The sequence below is a fragment of the Aethalodelphis obliquidens genome, unplaced genomic scaffold (genome assembly GCF_003676395.1).
Source record: "Aethalodelphis obliquidens isolate GAN/ISIS:26980383/991018 unplaced genomic scaffold, ASM367639v1 scaffold7, whole genome shotgun sequence".
NCBI lineage: Eukaryota > Metazoa > Chordata > Mammalia > Artiodactyla > Delphinidae > Aethalodelphis > Aethalodelphis obliquidens.
Genome location: NW_020837951.1, coordinates 55,702,133 through 55,724,152, shown reverse-complemented (window position 1 = coordinate 55,724,152; position 22,020 = coordinate 55,702,133). Strand labels below are relative to the sequence as shown.

The window sequence follows — 22,020 nt, the reverse complement described above, 5'->3', positions numbered from 1 at the left end:
GGAAATGATTTTAAAAACTTGAGGCCATGAATTAAGCTCCTTCCCTTGCCTTCTCTAAAGAATCAGCGTTTCTGCCACAGATCTGTTCATTGATTTTCTCAGGGAAAAAAACCCAAAACACCTTGGAGCAGAAATCCTAATTTGAGTTGCTTGGAAATAAGAAGCTATTGAAACCCATGGACTTCATTATTATCATCACAATTTATAACAATAGATCTGGAGTCACAAATCATTTTACTGTAACTGAACTTGGGCAGGCATCTGTCTCTGGAGCTAAGAATTCTTTTTAAATTCCACTTACTATCTAGTCAGCAGTGTATAATTTATAGTGAATAAAACTTTAAATTATTGTTATTGAGGTAAAATTCACATAATATAAAGTGTACAATTTAGTGGCACTTGGTACATTCACAATATTGTGCAAGACGCCACCTCTATCAAGTTCCAAAACATTTTCATCAGCCCAAAAGGAAATCTTGTACCCATAAAGCAGTTGATTCCATTCCCCCTCTTCCGTTATCCCTGGTAATCACCAACCTGTGTTCTGTCTGTATGAGTTCACCTATTCTGGATATTTTATATGAACAGAATCAGACAATATGCCATCTTTTGTGTCTGGCTTCTTTCATGTAGCATAATGTTTTCTCTGTTCATCAACATTGTAGCGTGTATCAGCACTTCATTTCTTTTTGTGACTGAATAATATTGTGAATAAGTTTTTATTATTTAAAAAAATAAAGTACCTATTCTTTTTTTTGTTTGTTTTTTTGTTTTTGTTTTGTTTTTTTGCGGTACGCGGGCCTCTCACCGCTGTGGCCTCTCCCGTTGCGGAGCACAGGCTCCGGACGCACAGGTTCAGCGGCCATGGCTCACGGGCCCAGCCGCTCCGTGGCATGTGGGATCCTCCCGGACCGGGGCACGAGCCCGTGTCCCCTGCATCGGCAGGCAGACTCTCAACCACTGCGCCACCAGGGAAGCCCCAGTACCTATTCTTGATACTTCTGGTTTTTTGCTCATTAACCTCTGTTAGACCTTCGCGGTCTCCTAGGAGTTTCGACTCGCCCAGGAAACAACAAGAGTCGGAAGCCGATGCAAAACGCAAGAGGTTTATTGAAGGCCGGTGCACCGGGGTTCCTTGGTCCTCACGCAGGAGGTCGAAGAAGGAACCCTTTTGGGCGCGAATATGTCAGTTTTATAGGTTCCCACTTCCCCGTATGTAAATTATAGATTTGGTTGTGTTCTCCTGCTGATTGGTCCCGGCTTAGGCTCGGACCAGAGAGGGAACTTGTCCCCAGCTGCCTGATTGGTCTTTGACAGACACCTTTTTTACATTTTGTTATCTCCCTCCTTCTCCCCAGCTGCCTGATTGGTCTTTGACAGACACCTTTTTTACACTTTGTTATCTCCCTCCTTCTCGGAAGGGGGCAGGACATCCTGGAAATTTACCCATTGTCTAAGAAACCCCTACTGTCTGGAGAGTTCTTAATCATTAGCTGGAACAATGTCCCTCGAGTCCCACACCTCTTATGTACCAAGGGAGACCAAGACTTGAGATAAGAGAAGAAAACAGGTTTTTCACAAACCCTCTCACCAAGAAGGTAGGAATAAAGAGGAATGTACTTGTAAGGATGTGAATGCGTGTATTTCAAGGGGATGGAGAGAGCAGAGCAGTTGCCCTTCCAGTAAAGATAGAAGCTAAGTTTCCCTCGGGCTAAGGTTGCAAACTGCCTTTCACAACTTTAAGTTGCTGTAAAGGGGTCTGTCCGAGTTCTCTGATTTCCTTTCACTCACATAGACACCTGCAAAAGAGTGATTGGAGAATTTGGAAACTGAGTCAGAGACGCAGAGATGTTATCTCTTCATCTTCCGAATGTCCTACAGATAAGGTTCAAACCACAGAATAGGAGCAACAACTGTCACACCTTGAGCTCTTGCCAGGTCTTCCGGTCTAGGCCCTCAAAACAGCCCTATTAGCCCTACTTCTCAGTTGGAGAAGCTGAGGCACTGCAAGGTTAAGTAATTCACTGGAGGTCACACAGCATGTTGGTGGTAGAGAGCCCAGATGGAAGCAGTTTGAGTGCAGAACCCATGCTCTTAACCAGTGCACCTTCCGCCTCTGGCATCCCTATTTTCTAACGAGATGTGGCAAAGTGCTACACTGTTCTTCTGGCCATTGCGGGTGGGGTGGGCACGGCAGGTTGGAAGAAGGTGGCAGCAGCAATGCTGACTCAATCTTCCTAAAGGTGAGGGAGGGACCATCTGGCCCAGGCTCCACTCACAGTCGGCCCGTGTGCCATCTTGGGCTTGTGGACCACAGACAGAAGACCCTTGACTGCACCGTGGTTTACCATTTTGGCGTACGTAGGAATCACAATTTCCAGGGCCTTGCCTGCAGACTGTCAGATGCAGTAGGTGCGTAGGACACAGGAAAACTATTTTTTAGCAGGTCTCCAAGTGATTCTCATGCCACGTGGTCCTCAGACCACACTGTGAGAGATATTTGTTACTCTCATCCAAGATCCATTGTTGTCCCTTTTCTCCTTTGGGTGTCTTGAAGAAGCACAGTTGCAGAGGCTATTTTCAACCAGTAAGGTCCAGATGAAGGTCACAGGCTCACAGGGCAAGTCAACCAGGCCCAGCACAGAGCCAGCGAGAGGGGTTCAGGCAGCTGCAGGAGGAGGTAGCTGCTTAGAGATGGGGTCTCTGGGTGTGCTGTCTTAGATGCGCTGAGCCCTGGCAACACTCATGCTCATTATTATTTTTTTATTAATTAATTATTTTTGCCCGCGTTGGGTCTTCTTTGCTGCGCATGGGCTTTCTCTAGGTGTGGTGAGCAGGGGCTACTCTTTGTTGTGGTGTGTGGGCTTCTCATTGTGGTGGCTTCTCTTGCTGTGGAGCACAGGCTCTAGGTGCACAGGCTTCAGTAGTTGTGGCGTGAGGGCTCAGTAGTTGTGGTACGTGGGCTCAGTAGTTATGGCTCACGGGCTCTAGAGCTCAGGCTCAGTAGTTGTGGCACATGGGCTTAGTTGCTCCGCGGCATGTGGGATCTTCCCGGACCAGGGCTCGAACCCATGTCCCCTGCATTGGCAGGTGGGTTCTTAACCACTGCACCACCAGGGAAGTCCATGCTCATTAATTTTTTGGTTGTCTAAAACAACTGAGCTTCAGCATGGAGTCAGCTTCTCCCACCCCCAAACTGCTGAGTCACCCACCTCTGTCCCTGCTCACCTGCCCCTGCAGCCCCGGAAGGAAGGCAAATAAAACCCTGGGCATGTGGCCCTCAAGTACCAATAAATCCCTGGAGACTTCTGGCTTCCTGGGTTCTTTTCCTCTAATACAAAGAATGTACTATGGATGGAGGGAAGAGAAAATGCAAAATCCAAAGCCATTTAAAAGTCTAAGCACCAGTTCTTCTCTAGTGTCACAGACTGAATTTAAAGAATGAGAATTAAGTGAAAATTCTCTCCAAAAAATTTTTTTATTGGTTCAGCTATTCATTAATTGCTGAATCTTTACCCTAAAACTTTTAGTCTAGAAATGTACTTGAGCTCAGGTCAGAGATGAGGTTTTGACATTGCATTCCCCTGTTGGATCATATCCATGCTGGAATCAATTTAAAAACTGCCTTCCTAAGGATTAAAATGTGGCAGATATTAAGCGTCTTCCTAGACACAGGGTTGAGGAGCCTGACCTCACAGCCTGAGGCTCTTTAAAGAGAACACTGAGATCATGGTAAGAAAGGTAGGAGAGAAATGAATAAAGAAGAGAAAAATCACCCACAGAGAACCACTGTCATTGCATCAATGTATTTCCTTCCACATATTTAATATTCAGAAGTATATGCTTTGCTCAATTTTGTATATTTTTTCCTTCCTCTTAATATTTACAACATGAGCATTTCTCCCACATTATTGAATAGACTTCGGTAATGTTGTATTTAATACTACACGGTGTCCCATACTCTGGATGTACTGTAATTTATTTGACCTTGATTTTTATATGCTGAAGTCATTTCCACATGTTTGATTTTTATAGATGAACATTCTTTTGCATTTTTCTTTTTTTTTTTTAAATTTTATCATATCAACATATTCTGACATGTGAAAATACTACATCAAAAATTGTAGATTCTTTTAAGGCTCCTGGTACATCTTGCCAAATTGCTTTCCAGAAAGGCATTCAGATGTATATTCTATCTGCATCATGTAAGTGCTTATCAATTAAACTTTTGCCAGCGTGCATATTATAATTAAAAACAGAACACAGAAACCTTTTTCAATGTGATAAGTTTAAAATGGCCTACATTTTCACATGTATTCCTTTGATACAAAGGGTGAATGGTTTACATATTTTTCTAATGAGGCATTGATATTTTTCTTGCTGATGTTAATATATATATTAAGTTAAATATAACTATAATAAATTATATAATATAAAATAATATATAATAAAATATAAATATGTACATTAAATTTATCAAGACAGAATGACAGAGTGTAATTAGTCTCCTGTTCTAAAAATTTGTTGAAAATAATGTTTCAAATTTGTCATTTGACTTTTCATTTTTTTGCTGATTGTTTTTGACATACAGAAGTTTTAAATTTTGTGTGTTCAACATGTGATTTTCCACTTTATGATTTCCTCTACTTCTTTTTTGATTAAAGTGTCCTTGGCCATTTCGAATCTTAATTATTATAATTATTTAATTATGTTTACCTTATTTTTTAATCAGTTAAAAATTATTTAATCAGTTAAAAAATAATTAAATGATATTTAATTCTGATTTCTACTTGATTGGGGGGTGTAATATGGCATAAGTTTCCAATTTTATTTTTTCCCTCAAAAGAGCCAATTTTGTCACTCCATTTGTTTCCAAAAGGCCTCTTACAAAATTTATTTTTTTATTGAATTATAGTTGAATTATAACATTGTGTTAATTACTGCTGTACAGCAAAGTGACTCAGTTATACATATATACATTCTTTTTCACATTCTTTTCCATTATAGTTTATCACAGGATATTGAATATACTTCCCTGTGCTATACAGTAGGACCTTGGTGTTTATCCATTCTTATATATGCCAGTTTGCATCTTCTAATCCCAAACTCCCACTCCTACCCTCTACTACCCGTCCCCCTTGGCAACCACCAGCCTATTCTCTATGTCCCTGGTTTTGTTTCTGTTTGATAGATAGGTTCATTGTGTCATATATTAGATTCCCCATGTAAGTATATCATATGGTACTTGTCTTGCTCTTTCTGACTTACTTTGCTTAGTATGATAATCTCTAGTTGCATCCATGTTGCTGCAAATGGCATTATTCCATTCTTTTTTACGGCTAAGTAGTATTCCATTGTATATATGTACCACATCTTCTTTATCCATTCACCTGTTGAGGGACATTTAGGTTGTTTCCATGTATTGGCTCTTGTGAATAGTGCTGCTATGAACACAGGGGTGCATGTATCTTTTTGAGTTATAGTTTTGTCCAGATATATGCCCAGGAGTGGGATTGCTTGATCATATGGTAATTCTATTTTTAGTTTTCTGAGGAACCTCCATACTGTTTTCCACAGTGACTGCACCAACTTACATTCCCACCAACAGTGTAAGAGTGCTCCCTTTTCTCCACACCCTCTCTAACATTTGTTATTTGTAGACTTTTTTAATGATGGCCATTCTGACCAGTGTGAGGTGGTACCTCATTGTAGTTTTGATTTGCATTTCTCTAATTAGTGATGTTAAGCATATTTTCATGTGCCTACTGTCCATCTGTATAACTTCTTTGGAGAAATGTCTCTTTAGGTTTTCTGCCCATTCAGAAGGCCTTTTTAGCCAGATATGGGTTCTTCCAAAATCAGAGAATCTCCTTTCCAGTTGGCCATGGAAAAGGGTTATCAGACATGGTAACTTCAGCTGGTAATGAAACTGGACTGGTTTTCTACCTCCTATGTGGCCACCAGCAACAGGATACTAAAGGAGTAGGAGGGACCAGCCTGGAGTTGGAAGGGGTGGTAAGAGTGGTGCACCGTCACCCTCTCCCTAGGCTCCAAGGACAGCTCAGCTCATGGGCGTAGAAAAGCTCTGAACAAAAGGGGGATTTACAGATCTGGCCTCTGTGCCCTTTATTTATTTAGAAAGCACTGTCTCTTTTATTTTACTTTTTTTTTTTAAGATTTATTTATTATTTACTTATTTTAGGCTGCATCGGGTCTTAGTTGCGGCACGTGGGATCTTCGTTGACGCACGTGGGATCTTTTATCGTTGTGGTGCGCGGGCTTCTCTCTAGTTGTGGCCTGCAGGTTTTCTCTTGTCTAGTTGTGGCACGTAGGCTCCAGGGTGCGTGGGCTCTTGTAGTTGTGGCGCGTGGGTTCCAGAGCATGAGGGCTCTGTAGTTTGCGGCACACGGGCTCTAGTTGAGACGCGCGAGCTCAGTAGTTGTGGCACGTAGGCTTTCGTTACCCTGCAGCATGTAGGATCTTAGTTCCCCAACAAGGGATCGAACCCTCATCCCCTACATTGTAAGGCAGATTCTTTACCACTGAACCACCAGGGAAGTCCCTCTGTTTCCTTTAGAAAGCCCTTTTCCACCGGCACTGTCAGCTCCCAGACTGCCTGGCTTATTGCAGGTGCTTACTGTAGCTGACCATTGTTACCAGCTCCCAAATATTCCATTGCAGAGCTCCATAATTAGGAAGACCAGTTGTCTACCGGCACCCTGAGGCCCTTGCTTAACACTGAAGGGACCTAAACCTGCCCTCTGCCCCCCGAAAAAACAAAACCCAAAACCAAAAAACTAATGGTGTCCCCTGAACCTGAGCATGAGCTCCATCCCTGGCCCTTTAAACAGAGTCGGCCCATCCTCATACCACCTCAGTGAGTACATTAAACCCTGTTGCTGTAGGCAACAGGACCTGTCTACAATATTTATCCAAGATCTTTTTTGCCTTTGGAATCATTGTTCTTGATTTCTCGATCTTTGATTCACTCTGCCTGTCAAGTTTTGACATCTCCTCTGTCTTTTGCAACCGGTTTGCATTCTCTCTCTCTCTCTCTCTTTTTTTTTTTTCTTTTTTGGCCGTGCCACACGCGGCCTGGAGGATCTTAGTTACCTGACCAGGGATCAAACCTGGGCCCTTGGCAGTGAGAGCGAGGATCCCTAATCACTGGACCACCAGGGAATTCCCTGGATTCTCTTCTCACCTCTTGGCTTGGCACCTCCCTTGATTTTAACGTCAGTCTCAGAGAACTTTCACCAAGTGCGCCAGTAGCCCCTCTTCCAAGGAAGGAGGCACGTAGGCCGTGGGATGACCTCTGTGGAAGACAGAGTCTGGCAATTTACCTGAATCCTGACAGCTTGCATGCCTTTCCATTCACCTTGGCCGGGTTACTAGGAAATACTGGAGAGATGGCAAAACAGGGACTTGGGACTCTCAATGCCTGTCAAGTTGGTTTAACTCTCACTTTGTCATAAAGGGACACATAAGAAAAACACAATTATCTGCCAAGCCAGATGAATTGAGTCAACCCCACTGATCAATAGCTCACCAGATGGGGCAGAGGAAGACTCTCACATCCCATTCTGTCCTCATCAGCAATTTGATATGTAGGAACTAGAATGTGTGTTTCAATTGACTGTGGTCTACTTCCCAGCAATTAAAACTACAGATAAATGACCTCAAATACTTCAAAGGCCAGAAATTAGCAAAGTCTTTTATTAGCCTCTGTCATCTAGGTATGGTCATTGTGCTGCTCTGCCTGGCACTGAGACACTGAGTGATCTCATAAAACATAACCTAGAGCATAACATTTTCCTGCTCAAAACCACTCCAGAGTCCTTGCTGTGATCCAGGAGGCCCTCCTTGCACTGGCCCCTGCCCACTTCTCTGATCATCTCTATCACTACTCCCTACCCCCATGCTCAGTCTGCTTTAGCCACATGCCCTGCTCAGTGTTGCTTCAGAACACCCCAGTTCATTTCCCTCTGCTGGGAACATTCTTTCCCCAGGCTTTCATGGCCCTATTCCTGACTTCATGCAGAGAGAGAGAGAGATCAAATGTCATCTCCTCAGAGAGGTCTTCTTTGATCACCTTACTTAAAAGAGCAGCCTCGGTCACTCTCAATTCCCTGCTTTATTTTTCTCCATAACAGTTTATCTGACATTTTATTCACACAGAAACACACACACACACACACACGCACGCACGCACTTTCATTTATTGTCTCCCCACTAGAATGTAAGCTCCGTGAAGGCAGAAACACTGATTTGTTCATCTAGATGTTTACCCACCTTGATCAGCATCTGACACAGAGTAGACAGCCAACAACTGGTAGCTTAAAAATATTCAAATGTGAATAGCATAGGTTATATAAGTCTAGAGAAAGACTGCCTTCCAAGACCCCAACTATAATAGCTCAACTTTCACCACCTAGGACTCTATGATTGTATCATGATAGGAAACTGGCTTTTAACCCATTCTGCCAAGGATTGTATAAGAAGGAAAATTCTGGAAAATAGTATTTAATGAGATTTATGTATGAGGATCTTTCACATGGATTAGCTGATTAATCCTCACTGAAGTTCTTTAAGGCAGCCATTATCTCCATTATCACAGATAAGGACATTTACACTGAAACTTTACCTTGCATAATGCCATGTGTATTAAAGGTACATGATTCAGGAACTCAGATCTTTTTGACTCCAACGATCAGGCTTTTTTTCTTTTTCTTTTTTCCAGTCTTTTTTCTACTATGGTACACTGCCTCCCATGGAATATTGTCAGAGATGCTTAACATACATTATCTATTCAGAAAAAGAGAGCCCAGATGACTTAACCAGTAACACAGCTCCTGAGAAGTGTAACTCATCCCTAGGTTTTCTGACACCCACCCAGCCTAGCAAGTCACAGCATAAAATAAGTAAAGTGTAAAAGACCATGAGACATTTGTGCCCTACCCCTAGGAACTAGAGACCTCCACAACTTGTTATGCTGCAGTGGACAGAGTCATTTCTGAGGTTTTACCTTCCAAAGATGGTGGAGGTGCTGAATTTTTGGAAAGAGACAAGACAGTAAGACAGCTGGTTCTTATAAAAAGACAATATATATTCATTTGCTCATTTAATAAATATGTATTGAGTGGTGACCACGGGCTAAGCACAGAACTAAGCACTGAGGATATAGTAATGAATAAATAAGATAGACATTGTCGTTGGTCTCATGGATCTTAACGACTAAAAAGGATCTTACTGAGCTAAAATTATGCTGCTGCCATAAAACTGTTATGATTTCATTCACTCACACAATCAAGAAATATTTATTGATTACATACTACATGTTGTGGTAAGAGAAGGAAATAAAATGGTGAGCAAAACCAGACATGATTCCTGCCTTCATGGAGCTTACAGTCTAATGAGGAAGATGTTAAATAATTACACACATACAAGGTGCTATGAGATCCTACAATTAGGGGAAACTGACTTCATCAGATTAGGAGATTCTTGCTTGAGGAAGTTCCACTTAAGCTGAGACTTGAATGATAAACAGGAGTTAAAACTAGGCAATGAGGGGAGGGAAGAACATTCCAGACAACTCAGTGTATAAGATCCTGCTGTAGAAGGAAGGATGGTGAGCAGGAAGGACTTTGAAAGAGGTCACTGTGACTAGAGAGTTGGAAATAAGGAGTGCCCTGGTCTCAGGTGGGCCTGAGCAGTAGGCAGGGGCAGACCGGTCAGGTAGTGCACATTCCCAGTTGGTCTCTAGGTTAATAGACAGGGTACCTCAGCAATTCCATGCTGGAGACACAGAGATTTGAGGCAGAGAGGCTCATTGCATCAGCAGGAAGAAGACTAGATGCTCACTAGGGTCTACACTAAAACCAAGGCTCTGCTTCTTCCCACCCAGGGCGACATGGAGGGAGGAATGTCTTTTCTGAATCTTCCTTTCCAGAGTGCCATATTCAATATGCTCTTTTGGGAGCCCACTGAATTAGATTTAAGTTCTTCACCTGTTACCTGTAAGTTCTTCAGCTATTAAGAGGACATAAAAATACTTTCTTTTCAGGATTCTTATGAGAATCAAATGAGTGTATTAAAGCACTTAGCACAGTGTTTGGCTTATGGAGGGTATTCAAGAAATAACAACTATTATTTTTCTTAGTCTGTTAAATGGAGACAATGGTTACCTCACATGGTTATGAAGACCTGTGATTAGATCACTGTACGTGGAAGCATGAGGCTAGGCCTCCTCTGCGCAGTCGTGTTGCTAATATGAAGAGCCAGGCGCCTACTTTTTCCAGAGCGTATTCTAATGCTCCTTGCGAAAGCTGGGCCATTGCCTTCTTCATGATGTGTAAATGATGAACCTCGTGCATTCTTTTTTTTTAAATTTATTTATTTATTCATTTATTTTTGGCTGCTTTGGGTCTTCATTGCTGCGCGTTGGCTTTCTATAGTTGCATCGAGCCGGGGGCTACTCGTTGCTCTGCAGCATGTGGGATCTTCCCGGACCAGGGCTCGAACCCGTGTCCCCTGAATTGGCAGGCAGATTCTCAACCACCGCGCCACCAGGGAAGCCCCCTCAGGGAAGCCCCCTCAGGGAAGCCCCCTCAGGGAAGCCCCCTCGTGCATTCTTTTAAAAACAATCTCTCTTTTCTCACGTTTCTAGGTTTATGCTTATCTTTCCATTTATTAATCTCTGTCCCCACACCAGGCAGGGAAGCCCTGAAATAAGAAGGTACGTCTATCACGCCCAGCCGGGTGTTGGCCCTGCCGCGGAGCCCGCCAGCAATCTGCCCGAAGAACCTGGGTCACGGCGCGGCGGGACCGGCCAATCAGAAGAAGTTTGGCCCTCTGCAGTTTCCGTCCGCTCACTAGGAGGCGCTGCGGCCGCCGCGGCGGCTCCCGGGGCTATCGCGGGCCGGGGCGGTTGGACTGGCGGCTGACGCTCGTGGCCATGGAGTGGGGTTCGGAGTCGGGAGCTGTGAGGCGGTACCGCATCGGAGGGGAGCGCCGGGACGGCCCGGCGGCCGCGCCGCAACTGGAGAGGGAGGCCCTGGCGCAGGAGCCCCCGGCGGACGCGTGCGGCGGCGGCGGCGCGAGGACGCGGAAGCGGAGCGGGGAGGGGAGCGGCGGCGCGAGCCGGGGCGCGGGGACCGGACTGTCTGAGGCGCGCGCCGCGCTGGGGCTGGCGCTTTACCTGCTCGCGCTGCGGGCGCTCGTGCAGCTCTCGCTGCAGCAGCTCGTGGTGCGTCGGGCCGCTGTTGGGCACCGCGGAGAGTTCGACGCACGCCAAGCCAGGTACCGCCGCCTCCGCCGGGCCCGGGCGTCCCTTTTCGGTGCGGGATGCCGCACCTGTGTGCACCTGACCCCGCGGGGCCTCCTGGGCTCGCCGCCCCCGCCCGGCTGCACGTGGGGTGGGGTTGCCTGGCGCGTCCCCCTTCTGGAGCCCCAATTTGCGGGACGCGGGGGTCGCGCGGCCCCCTATTAAGCTCGTGGTACACGTGCGGGTGGCCAGGGTGATTGCGCCGGCTTTTCCATCCCTTTTTTGCCTCACCTGCAGATGGTTTGGTTATTAGTAATCGCCCATCTTTCGGAGCAACTTACGCTTTTTACTAGCTCTCCTACTTTGCGAGTGAGATGGAAGGCTGTGAGGTTTGTGGACCCAGTTCGGTTTTCTGGGAAGGGTCCGAAGGGGCTAATGCAGTGGTCTAAATCTTTGAGGGTCACAGGTCTCAAACCTGAGAGCTATGGAGGCTCTCCCTGGAAGACGGCACATTCAAAATTTTACTATTTCAGAACTTCTCAGTTTCCTGGAGTTTGTCCTTGGGTCCTTGGTGTGTGAGGTTTGGCTTTTTCTTTAAAAAAAAAAACACAAGAGACCTTTACGTATACTAGGAAATGTGAATTAAGTCAAAGGTATTGTGACCTAAATGTGTCAAAGCTCATAAAATCATAAGCTAGCAGACTTTTCAACAGCCTTGGTGTTTTAGAAAACTTTTAAGTACAAAGTGCTGGAAGCTTATTTTCTTAAAGGCTTTCTGAAACACGCCTCCCCACCCCCTGTTTTCCTCACTTGGAATGCAGTGAAAAGACAAAAAATTTTTTTGTTTGTTTTAGGGGTAGAGTTGGTTTTGGCCTGAATTGAAGTTACTTGGCCTTGTGTGCACAATGGGAGGGCTGAGTCCATTCTTCAAAAGTTTTTCTTTGCTTATTTAACCTCTTGACTTAATTGTCTTTGCTCTTGGTTTCTGCTACTTAGAATCAGTAACCCAGCATCAGTAACCCTCCAGAGTGTGACACAATGAAATTGTATTCTGTTCTGTCTAGCCATCAGCAGTTATACGTTTTGAATAAAATCCCTTGTCTTTGTATGGATTCGATATGGGGGTTGGGAGAAGTTGGGAGTGGAGTGAGTGTAGAAAACTGAAGGGATGAACTCATGGAAGGCCAAATAAAATGATGGAACTTTGCAAGTGATTTTCACATGTTACGTGAAATACTAAAGGCAGCCTCTTTTATGTGAGAAGTCAGAGAACTTGTTCTTTGGAAAGGGGAAGTGTGGAGGAAGAGTTGCTCTGTGCGAAGTGTTAGTCTTAAGCCTAGGACGCCTTGTCATCATGATTCTTCTGGTTGCTTCCAGGGATTATCTTGAACACATAACATCCATTGGCCCCAGGACTACAGGAAGTCCAGAAAATGAAATTCTGACAGTGCGTTACCTTTTGGAACAGATTAAACTGATTGAAGTTCAGAGCAACAGCCTTCACAGAATTTCAGTAGATGTACAACGGCCCACAGGCTCCTTTAGCATTGACTTTTTGGGAGGGTTTACAAGCTACTATGACAACATCACCAACGTTGTGGTAAAGCTGGAACCCAGAGATGGAGCCCAGCATGCTGTCCTGGCCAACTGTCATTTTGACTCAGTGGCAAACTCACCAGGTTTGTGCCTGTTTTTTAGTCATTTTGAAATCCTCACAACAAGGAAGCTTGTTAACTCCAAGCTGCTTGAGCAACTGTGGGCACTATTTTCTTAGACAAATCTTCTTTTCATTGCGATGGAAGATAGGATGATTAGAATAATTATCATTTAGTTTAAGGTCTACCTTTCAGTATTCTCTCAAGTGCTTTGTTTACTTAATTTTTAAACATTAGTGCCAGCAGCCCAGCGACAGGGCATCGAGTATTTCTGGCAGACTGAAATAGCCTTATCAGTGTTACCAGTGTGTGTTCTTCAGTCATGGAGTTAGGTCCTGCCACTTCAAGTGTTTGCTCAGCTAGGTGTGCTAGGCTTTGGGGTTGTGGGATGAAGGAACTGTACTGGCCTTCAAGGGACACATGGTTTGGAGGCTCACTCTCCTAGCAGTTTCTGTCGACCTATAATGTGAGAATGTTGGTCCATTGGGGATGCCATACTGGTAGAGTACCTCATTAATCCATAAATCTTGCCCTGAAAATACTTCGGCAGAATAGAGTACTTGATGTTTAGGACAGTGCCTGACCAGTAAATATTTGTTGAATTCAGTATCTCCTAAATTGAACTTCAATTTTTTAGAGTAAGATTCCTCAGAAAAAGGTTTTCAGTAGCTAGAAATTGTAAATAGGGAAGAATAGAAAATAATAGCAATTTGCAATGAGATGGCATCTAGTTCAATCCCCTCATTTGACACAGGAGTACTCTTAGCTGATCACCACTGATCTGAGACAGGGCCAGGACCTGGGTTTCCTGGCTAGTCAGTTCTTTTAGCTATATTTGAAAGGAAGGAGAGTATTAGGATGTAGTTAATGTTCCCTTTGGCAAACTACTTAACTTCTTTCCTCAGTTTCTAATCTGAAAAATGGCGATATAACAGTACTTTCCTAATGGCATTGCTTAGAGGATTAAATGCGGATTAAATACGAGTAAAATAGTAGAATAGCAACTGGCATGAAAAATCCTTTTTTTTGCAATTAGTAGTTATTTAATATTAAGTACTTGCGGATTGCTTAAACTTAAACCAGCCCCAATATGAACATCTAGAGTTATACAAACTATAAATTAAAATTTGCGTGCTTGATAAAATTATTCATACTAGGATATCTTTAATTAGGAATCTTGCCAATTGCATTTAGAATGTAACATGCTTTTTCAAAAATTAGTATACACTCATCTGTTTTATAAAGTCAGAAATACCTTTATATGTGCTGGGGAAATTAGTGGTCTTGTATGTCCATTTTAAAGCGGTAATAAAATAAGCATCACCCTGTGCCCACTATTTTGATGCTTAAAATCTAGGAAGGGACAAATTAACATCATGGTTATTTAAGAGCATTATATAAGAAAGACATCTATACAAGTATCAGAAACAAACAGTACCAAATGTTAGAAATCATATATATGAAGTCCAGTAATGAAAGGATGGCATTTTGTGGGTTACTGGAACCCATTTTTTTTTTTTTTTTCCCCCTGGTACGCGGGCCTCTCACTGTTGTGACCTCTCCTGTTGCGGAGCACAGGCTCTGGATGTGCAGGCTCAGCGGCCATGGCTCATGGGCCCAGCCTCTCCCCGGCATGTGGGATCTTCCTGGACCGGGGCACGAACCCATGTCCCCTGCATCGGCAGGTGGACTCTCAACCACTGCACCACCAGGGAAGCCCCTGGAACCCATTTTTAACTAAAATTTTGTAAGGATACCTATGCCAACAATCTCAGGGAAACTTCTGTCATTAATAAATTGTTAAAAATAGTTTTAAAAACGTTCATAAAATAGATTGTCACCTAAATTATTTTAGTGGATGAACAAACTGAAACATGGTTATTTTTTAAGGGTACTTCTCAGCAAGGTATCTGGAACTTAGGAACTGATACCAATTAGGAGTAATGTTACCCACAGAAAAAGGCCTTAAATATCTTCTTGGGTTTGCTGCATGGTTCCAGGTTGTTACTCTGGGGCTGGCTTCAGTTTCAGGGTTAATTCTAAATGGAAAGGGATGTTGGTTAAGCATCCAGCCCTTATAGATACTGTCCTCTAACTTTCCTTCACTTTCTTAAAGATGTCTAACCCTTCTCTAGGTTTATTCTCAGACACCAGAACCATTAAAATAAAGGAAGATAAAAGGACAGTTTAACTTTTAATCAACTCTATAGAGATATATATCTTTAAATTTCCATTTCTCTTCCTTTGAATAAAGAAAAATTTTACTGCTTTTTATTTTAAAGTAAGTCACAGTCTCAAAGTTAAAAATCATTTGTTTCCTTTGGTTTTTGAAAGGTGGCACTTTTTACTGATAGCTACATTATACTTCCTCCTTGATAGTACTTAGGTAATTATTACTTTGTTTCACTTCGATTAAAATACAATCCAGTAATCACTACTGAGACAAGTATAGCTAATAAGTAGTTTCCTCTCAAGTAGGAATGGGGTCTGGAATTTAACAGCACCAAAACAAGCATTTTAGCTGGCTGCAGAGCCTTCCTTAAGTTTGCAAAGAGAAGGAAAAGCTAACACTGAATGCCTACCACAGGCTAGGCACTGTGCATTACCTTGTAATCCTCACAACACAACTGTGAAATATAGATGTTATTAATCTGCTCTCTAGACCAGGAAATAGTAAAGGGGCAGAGCTAGAATTTACATCCAAGTCTTTTCTTACTCTAAAACCCACACTATTCTCTGTAGCACCCTGCCTCCCATGTGTAAACCCAGAAATGCTGTTGCCTGGGTTGTTACTGTGCCTATTTACTTTGATTATTCTTTGAACTTTTTATTATGGAAAATTTCAAATATATACAGAAAGAGAATTGTTTAATGAACCTGAGTGTACCAGTCACCCAGCTTCAACAGTTCAATCTTGCTTCTTCTCTACTGCCCTACCCCCCACCCCGACCTTGACTATTTTAAAGCAGATCTCAGCTATATCAGTTCCTCTGTAAGTATTTTGGGTTGTATTGTTGAAAGATAAGGACTCTTTTTTTTTTTTTTTGACATGCTCATAACACCATGAAAAACTTAACAATAATTCCTTAATATCATCAAATATCCAGTCAGTTCCTTAATGACTTCTTATGGTACTTTAAAGAAAAGTCTTGGCCCTAAAATCATCTTTATAATCACCTTTAATTAATATATAAAGTTTCTGAATTAAGAGGTTAAGTGATTTGATGAGGTTCTCTGCTTTATCAGTGCTGGGACCAAAGATTACTACTCAGGTCATTAGTCTCCTTTCCTGTATCTTATTAGATTGGGTGTCTTCTTTGTACTTTTTCATCACATGATCCCCTTGGAGAAACTTTAAAAAATGCTACACTATCCATACTGACCCCTCTTATGATTTTTAGCAGGAAAACTAGCAGGAAGGGAGTGGGTGGCAGTTGGAGATGACATAGGAAACCGTGAACACCAGAAGTGAGGATGCTACAGAGGACGTGGAATAAGGATAAAGAATTTTAAAAATTGCTTTGGGCGATGAGAATGCCAGTTTTCAATATTGCCTTAGGTTCCTTCTGGTTGATTATTCAACAGGTATTAATTGAGCAACTATTGCGGGGCCAGGCACAGTTCCAGATACTGAGAGTAAATCAGCAAGCAAACCAAAGATTCCCGTTCTCCTGGAGTTTACTGCTGGTGGGTGTAGTTATCACCAGATGATGACAGAGCTATGCTACTTGCAGCTATTGTGATGCTTCCTTGATGAGAAAACTCTGTTTCTTGCCATAATGGTTCATACTGTAAAGGTTTTAAAATCTGAGAAGCAAATCTGTTTTTCTGATTTAAAGGTGCCAGTGATGATGCAGTTAGCTGTTCAGTGATGCTGGAAGTCCTTCGTGTCTTGTCAACATCTTCAGAAGCCTTACATCATGCTGTCATATTTCTCTTTAATGGTGCTGAGGAAAATGTCTTGCAAGTGAGATTTTACTGTTTTAAAGACTAGGCTTGAGTAATAATGGTAATGAGAATAATAATAATAACAATAGCTAACATTTATGCATTTTGATTATTCATTCGAGTAGTATCATAAAATGACATGCAAAAGAGATACTGTACTGGGCTGTACTTTAAAAAAATCTACAGCCACTTATGTATACATGTTTAATATTTGAAAACTCAACTTAGAACAGATCGTCTTGTCAGTGTTTTTTTCATAAAAGGGCTCTGTGATGGCATAATTTTTCACCTCAGGTTTTCTAGAGTTTCAGAGATGTTTTGAGGCAGGCACACGGCATGAATGCCCAACCACAGGGATAGCGCCTTCCCTTCTATTGTTTTGCACAGGCTCACACTTACTAAAGATGTTGTTTGGCTCCACTCATGGAAATCAGGCTGCCTTCTGTGAAGAGTGACTTTCTGCTGAGCAAACTGCACATGGCCATTAGGCAGAGAGAGACACACAGATAGATGTCTTTAGATCCTGCCTTTGAAAAATATGATTTTTTTTTTTTATTCTTCCCTTCATCAACATAGACGTCCTTAAAAAAAGCAAAATAAAGACTTTAATAGTATAAGATTGTTTAACTGATATCTGTTTTCTTTCCTTCTCATTCAGGCCAGTCATGGTTTTATTACCCAGCACCCGTGGGCCAGCTTGATTCGTGCATTTATTAACCTGGAGGCCGCGGGTGTAGGAGGGAAAGAACTTGTATTCCAAACAGGTGTGTGAGGCTGTACGTTGTATATTTTAATGCTATTTTTGTTTTTATAAAATGGAAGTTTTTTGAATGTAAATAATCTAATGAAATGAACATTCTTTTAAAATCATGAGACAGTTTTAGCTTGTCTTTTTGAAGTTTTTAACAAAATAATATTAATGTTAATGTCATAAAAATCCAGTAATATGAATCAGAGTTCAAAGCTCAGATTTGTTTGGTTAGGGCATACTAAAATCTGATGTTGGTCGTTTCATGCCATTTTCCTGCTCTATTAGAAATTTGGGTAATGTATTTTAGCCAGAGATGTAGCATTTGCTAGAAGCTTAATAATGAGGAGTATTTTGAGGTATTAGGTGGGCTAGGGGAAGTGAGGAAGGTGATATGGGAACTTGTTTTTTATTTTTTAGCACCCTTCACAGACATGATATTGCTTAAGTTATAGAGATATGCTAAGTATGTCTTCATAACCTAAACAGTACCACATTTTAATATTCTCCATCCAACTTACTTTAGACTTTTACCACTCAAAATGAATGTGTATTTTAACTTCAGCCAAACCTATGAGCATCTCAAGGTTATGAGGTCAGAAGCAAGGTTCTCCCTTCTTTTCACCTCAAACCTTTCTGTTTACTCTTCATCTGAATAATGAGAAGAAGCTGGTACCTAATATCTATAGGGGTCGGTGGATGCAACACTATTATCCATTTTCCTCTAATTCTTGGATGTCCGTCAGGGTAAGAGGAACACTTGATATAACAACCACCAGATCAAAAAGCAGCAAGAGAACATTCTGTAAGCAAAGAGGACACTGTGTCTTTCTTTTCTCTGGTGAAAATACTAGGGCTGCACATGGGCAGGAGTGTGTCTTTGTATATTTTCCCTACTGGAAGCGTACTATAATTTAAGTACCTTCACATCCATACTTTTTAATTTGTTATCACTGGACCCTGCCCCTGTACTTCTAGGACCCAAAGAAGAACCAGTCTAAGGTTTAGTGTGTGCCTTTCCTGAATTTTTCTGTGCATATTTATTAATGCATACATATTCTGTGTGTATATATTAATATATCTTTCGTACATATAATCCAGAGAGGTTAAAACACATTTACCTAACTCCTGGGTATACATTCAAAAACAAAAACAGACAGAGACATTAATTTGAATAGTTACATGCACTGCAATGTTCCTAGCAGCATTATTTACAATTGCCAAGATACGGAAGCAACCTAAGTGTCCATCGACAGGTGAATGGATAGTGTGTGTGTGTACACAATGGAACACTCCTCAGCCATGAAAAAGAATGAAATTTTGCCATTTGCAGCAATGTGAATGGACTTGGAGGGCATTATGCTAAGTGAAATCAGTCAGAGAAAGACAAATACTGTATATCACTTATATGTGGAATCTAAAAAATACAACAGACTAGTAAATATAACAAAAAAGAGGCAGACTCACAGATATAGAGCACAAACTAGTGGTTACCAGGGAGGAGGGGAGGGGCACTATAGGGGTAGGGGAGTAGGAGGTACAAACTATTGGGTGTAAGACAGGGTCAAGGATGTGTTGTGCAACATGGGGAATATAGCCAATATTTTGTAATAACTTTAAATGGAAAGTAACCTTTAAAAATTGCATTTAAAAAAAAATACTTACCTAGGGTTAGCAAGGGCTAGACCCAAGTCATTTAATTTATTTATTTACATTTATTGAGTACTCATTTATGCTAGGTCTAATTTACAGTCCCTGCTCTTTTTACTAAATGCGGACAGTTAGACATAAAAATTCTACAGTTTACATTTTAGATATAATTGCATTATTTGGAAGGATATAAACAAACTGTTAATAACAGTCACTACTGGATGGTGGGCATTGCTGTCAGAGCTGTGGTGGGTGTGACTAGAGTGGAGGATGGGGCAAAATGTGAAAAGCCAATTTGAACTCTCCACTGCTTCATAAACTTACAATCAGAATTGCCATTACAGCTTTACTGATACTCTTTATAGTTTTCTGTATTGTTTAAATTTTTTGCATTTCATATGATTACTTTAATAATAAAAACAGACTTGTTACTACTTAGCAATATATATACAATTTAAATGTTTTACTCATTCTAAAATCCTCGTATTTCAAAATTAAGTTTTTTCTAGAGGGGCATCCTACAAATATTTGTAAAGAATGTTTCTCCCCTTTCTTTGAGTCTTTGTATGCTGTTTTCCCTCTAGGTTTTGGTAGCTTATTCTTGTGGCTAAACTGTATACCTGAAAGCTTTCTGGGCACTTTCTGACAGTCTAATACCTTTCCCAGTATTTCTCTCACTTCCAGATGCCCTTCCTACAAAAAACTAGCTTTCTTGTGGGGATTGCTTTCAGAAAGCTAGTTAGTGTTGCTTCCATGTCTGAAGAGGGAGGATGAGGCCTCCTGGGTCTGGAGTCCTGGGGAGCTCTGCCAGACCACCCTGTCCTCAGCTTCTGCAACAGGCACTTTTATCCTACACAGTAGCGCTTGTCCTGCCCTGGGAACGTTTCCGTTAAAAACAGTTTGTCCTCTCTAGTGCTCCATTGTCACTTCAGAGAGACATTCGTTTGGGGAGTTTTTAGTGACTAGAATAATCATTACTACCTAATTTTTAAAAAAATTTGTTTTATTTATTTATTTTCGGCTGCATTGGGTCTTCGTTGCTGCATGTGGGCTTTCTCTAGATGCCGCGACTGGGGGCTACTCTTCATTGTGGTGCACGGGCTTCTCATCGCGGTGGCTTCTCTTGTTGCGGAGCGCGGGTTCTAGGCACGCGGGTTTCAGTAGTTGTGGCACATGGGCTCAGTAGTTGTGGCTCACGGGCTCTAGAGCGCAGGCTCAGTAGCTGTGGCGCACAGGCTTAGTTGCTCCGCGGCATGTGGGATCTTCCCGGGCCTGGGCTCGAACCCGTGTCCCCTGCATTGGCAGGCGGATTCTCAACCACTGCGCCACTAGGGAAGCCCCTTAGAGTATTTTTTGAGGTTCATCCATGTTGTAGCATGTATCGGTACTTCATTCTTTTTCTTTTTTTTTTTTTTCCACCACGTGGCTTGCGGGATCTTAGTTCCCCCCAGGAATTGAACCCGAGCCCTTGGCAGTGGAAGCGCAGAGTCCTGATCACTGAACCGCCAGGGATTCCCAAGTACTTCATTCTTTTTTATGGCTAGATTATATTACATTGTATGGATATCCTGCATTTCATTGATCCATTCATCAGCTGATGGACATCTGGATTGTTTCCACTTTTAGGCTATTATGAATAATGCCACTATGAGCATTTGTGTGTAAGTCTTTGTGTGGACATATAGTTTAATTTCTTTTGGGTGGATTCCTAAGAATGGAATTCCTGGGTCATATGGTAAATTTATGTTTTAACTTTTTAAGAAACTGCTAAACCAAATAAGTTTTATTTTAGAAGAAATGTAAATTCAGATAACAGAATTTTTTTAATACTAGATTTTCAAAAAGTAAGTAGAATGATAATGCCCAGTTCTGATGAATACAGAGGAACAGGCATTTTCAAACACTATTGGTGGAAGTATAGATTGGTGCAGTTTTGGGGCAGTTTGGCCATATGTATCACTTTAAAAAACGTACAGACCCTTCTGTCCAGCAGGTCCACTTGCAGGAATTTATCCTGTAGAAATAGTTGCACATAGACGCATAGGTCTAAGTACTGCATAATCTTCTCAGCTTTTTTTTAGTAAGAATGAAAAACTGAAAACACCTTCCACGTCCATGCATAAGGGACTGGTTATATTAGTGTTGAGTTAATAAACATCTTACTTGGCTTCCATAATAATATTCTCTGCTCTCAGTCTCCTTTTTTAGTTCCTCCTTTTTTTGTTTATTCTGGGCATTGATGCTACCAACTAAAGTTAGAAGAAAGCAGAGCAGAGGGAATGATGCTTGGTGTGAGTTGGTTCTGGACTTCCAGGGAACTTTGGCTTTTCATTGTTGACATTGCAATCTGCCTCCCCTCAATATCACACATGCTCATGCCCTTTGCTCTAAGAAAGATGGGATGCATTCTTGAAGAAGAAATGGGTACACAAGAAACTGGAAGCATCATGGGATTTAGATGATGGCAGGAGAAAGACTATAAGGTGAAAATATTTCTGTGTGTGCCTCCCACCTTCCTCTGTGAGATAATTAAGATAAGAGCTTTCTGGGGGAGGCAGGATAGGTGGTGATTAAGAGCACAGCCTCTGTGTTCTGCTGACCCAAGTTCCAATCTCAGCTGTAGCATTGCAACCTTGGAGCTCCATGCTTCAGCTCCTCATCAGTAAAACTGGGATAATATAGGATTAATAACCAGTGCGTAGAATCCTCAAGTCTGTAATTTCTTGTTTAAGAGCTGCCTTTGCCCTGTTTATATC

At 42.0% G+C, this 22,020-nt stretch overlaps 1 protein-coding gene across 1 annotated transcript in view; it reads left to right on the top strand.

Moving 5' to 3' along the window:
- Positions 1-10,895: 10,895 nt before the first annotated feature.
- ERMP1 (endoplasmic reticulum metallopeptidase 1) overlaps positions 10,896-22,020 on the top strand; it is a 52,797-nt gene continuing 41,672 nt past the window's right edge. The window contains exons 1-4 of the mRNA XM_027105837.1: positions 10,896-11,298; positions 12,641-12,942; positions 16,758-16,885; positions 17,525-17,630. Of these exons, the coding sequence (XP_026961638.1) occupies positions 10,955-11,298; positions 12,641-12,942; positions 16,758-16,885; positions 17,525-17,630 (880 nt within the window). The 5' untranslated portion in view covers positions 10,896-10,954. The remainder of the gene's footprint in view (positions 11,299-12,640; positions 12,943-16,757; positions 16,886-17,524; positions 17,631-22,020) is intronic.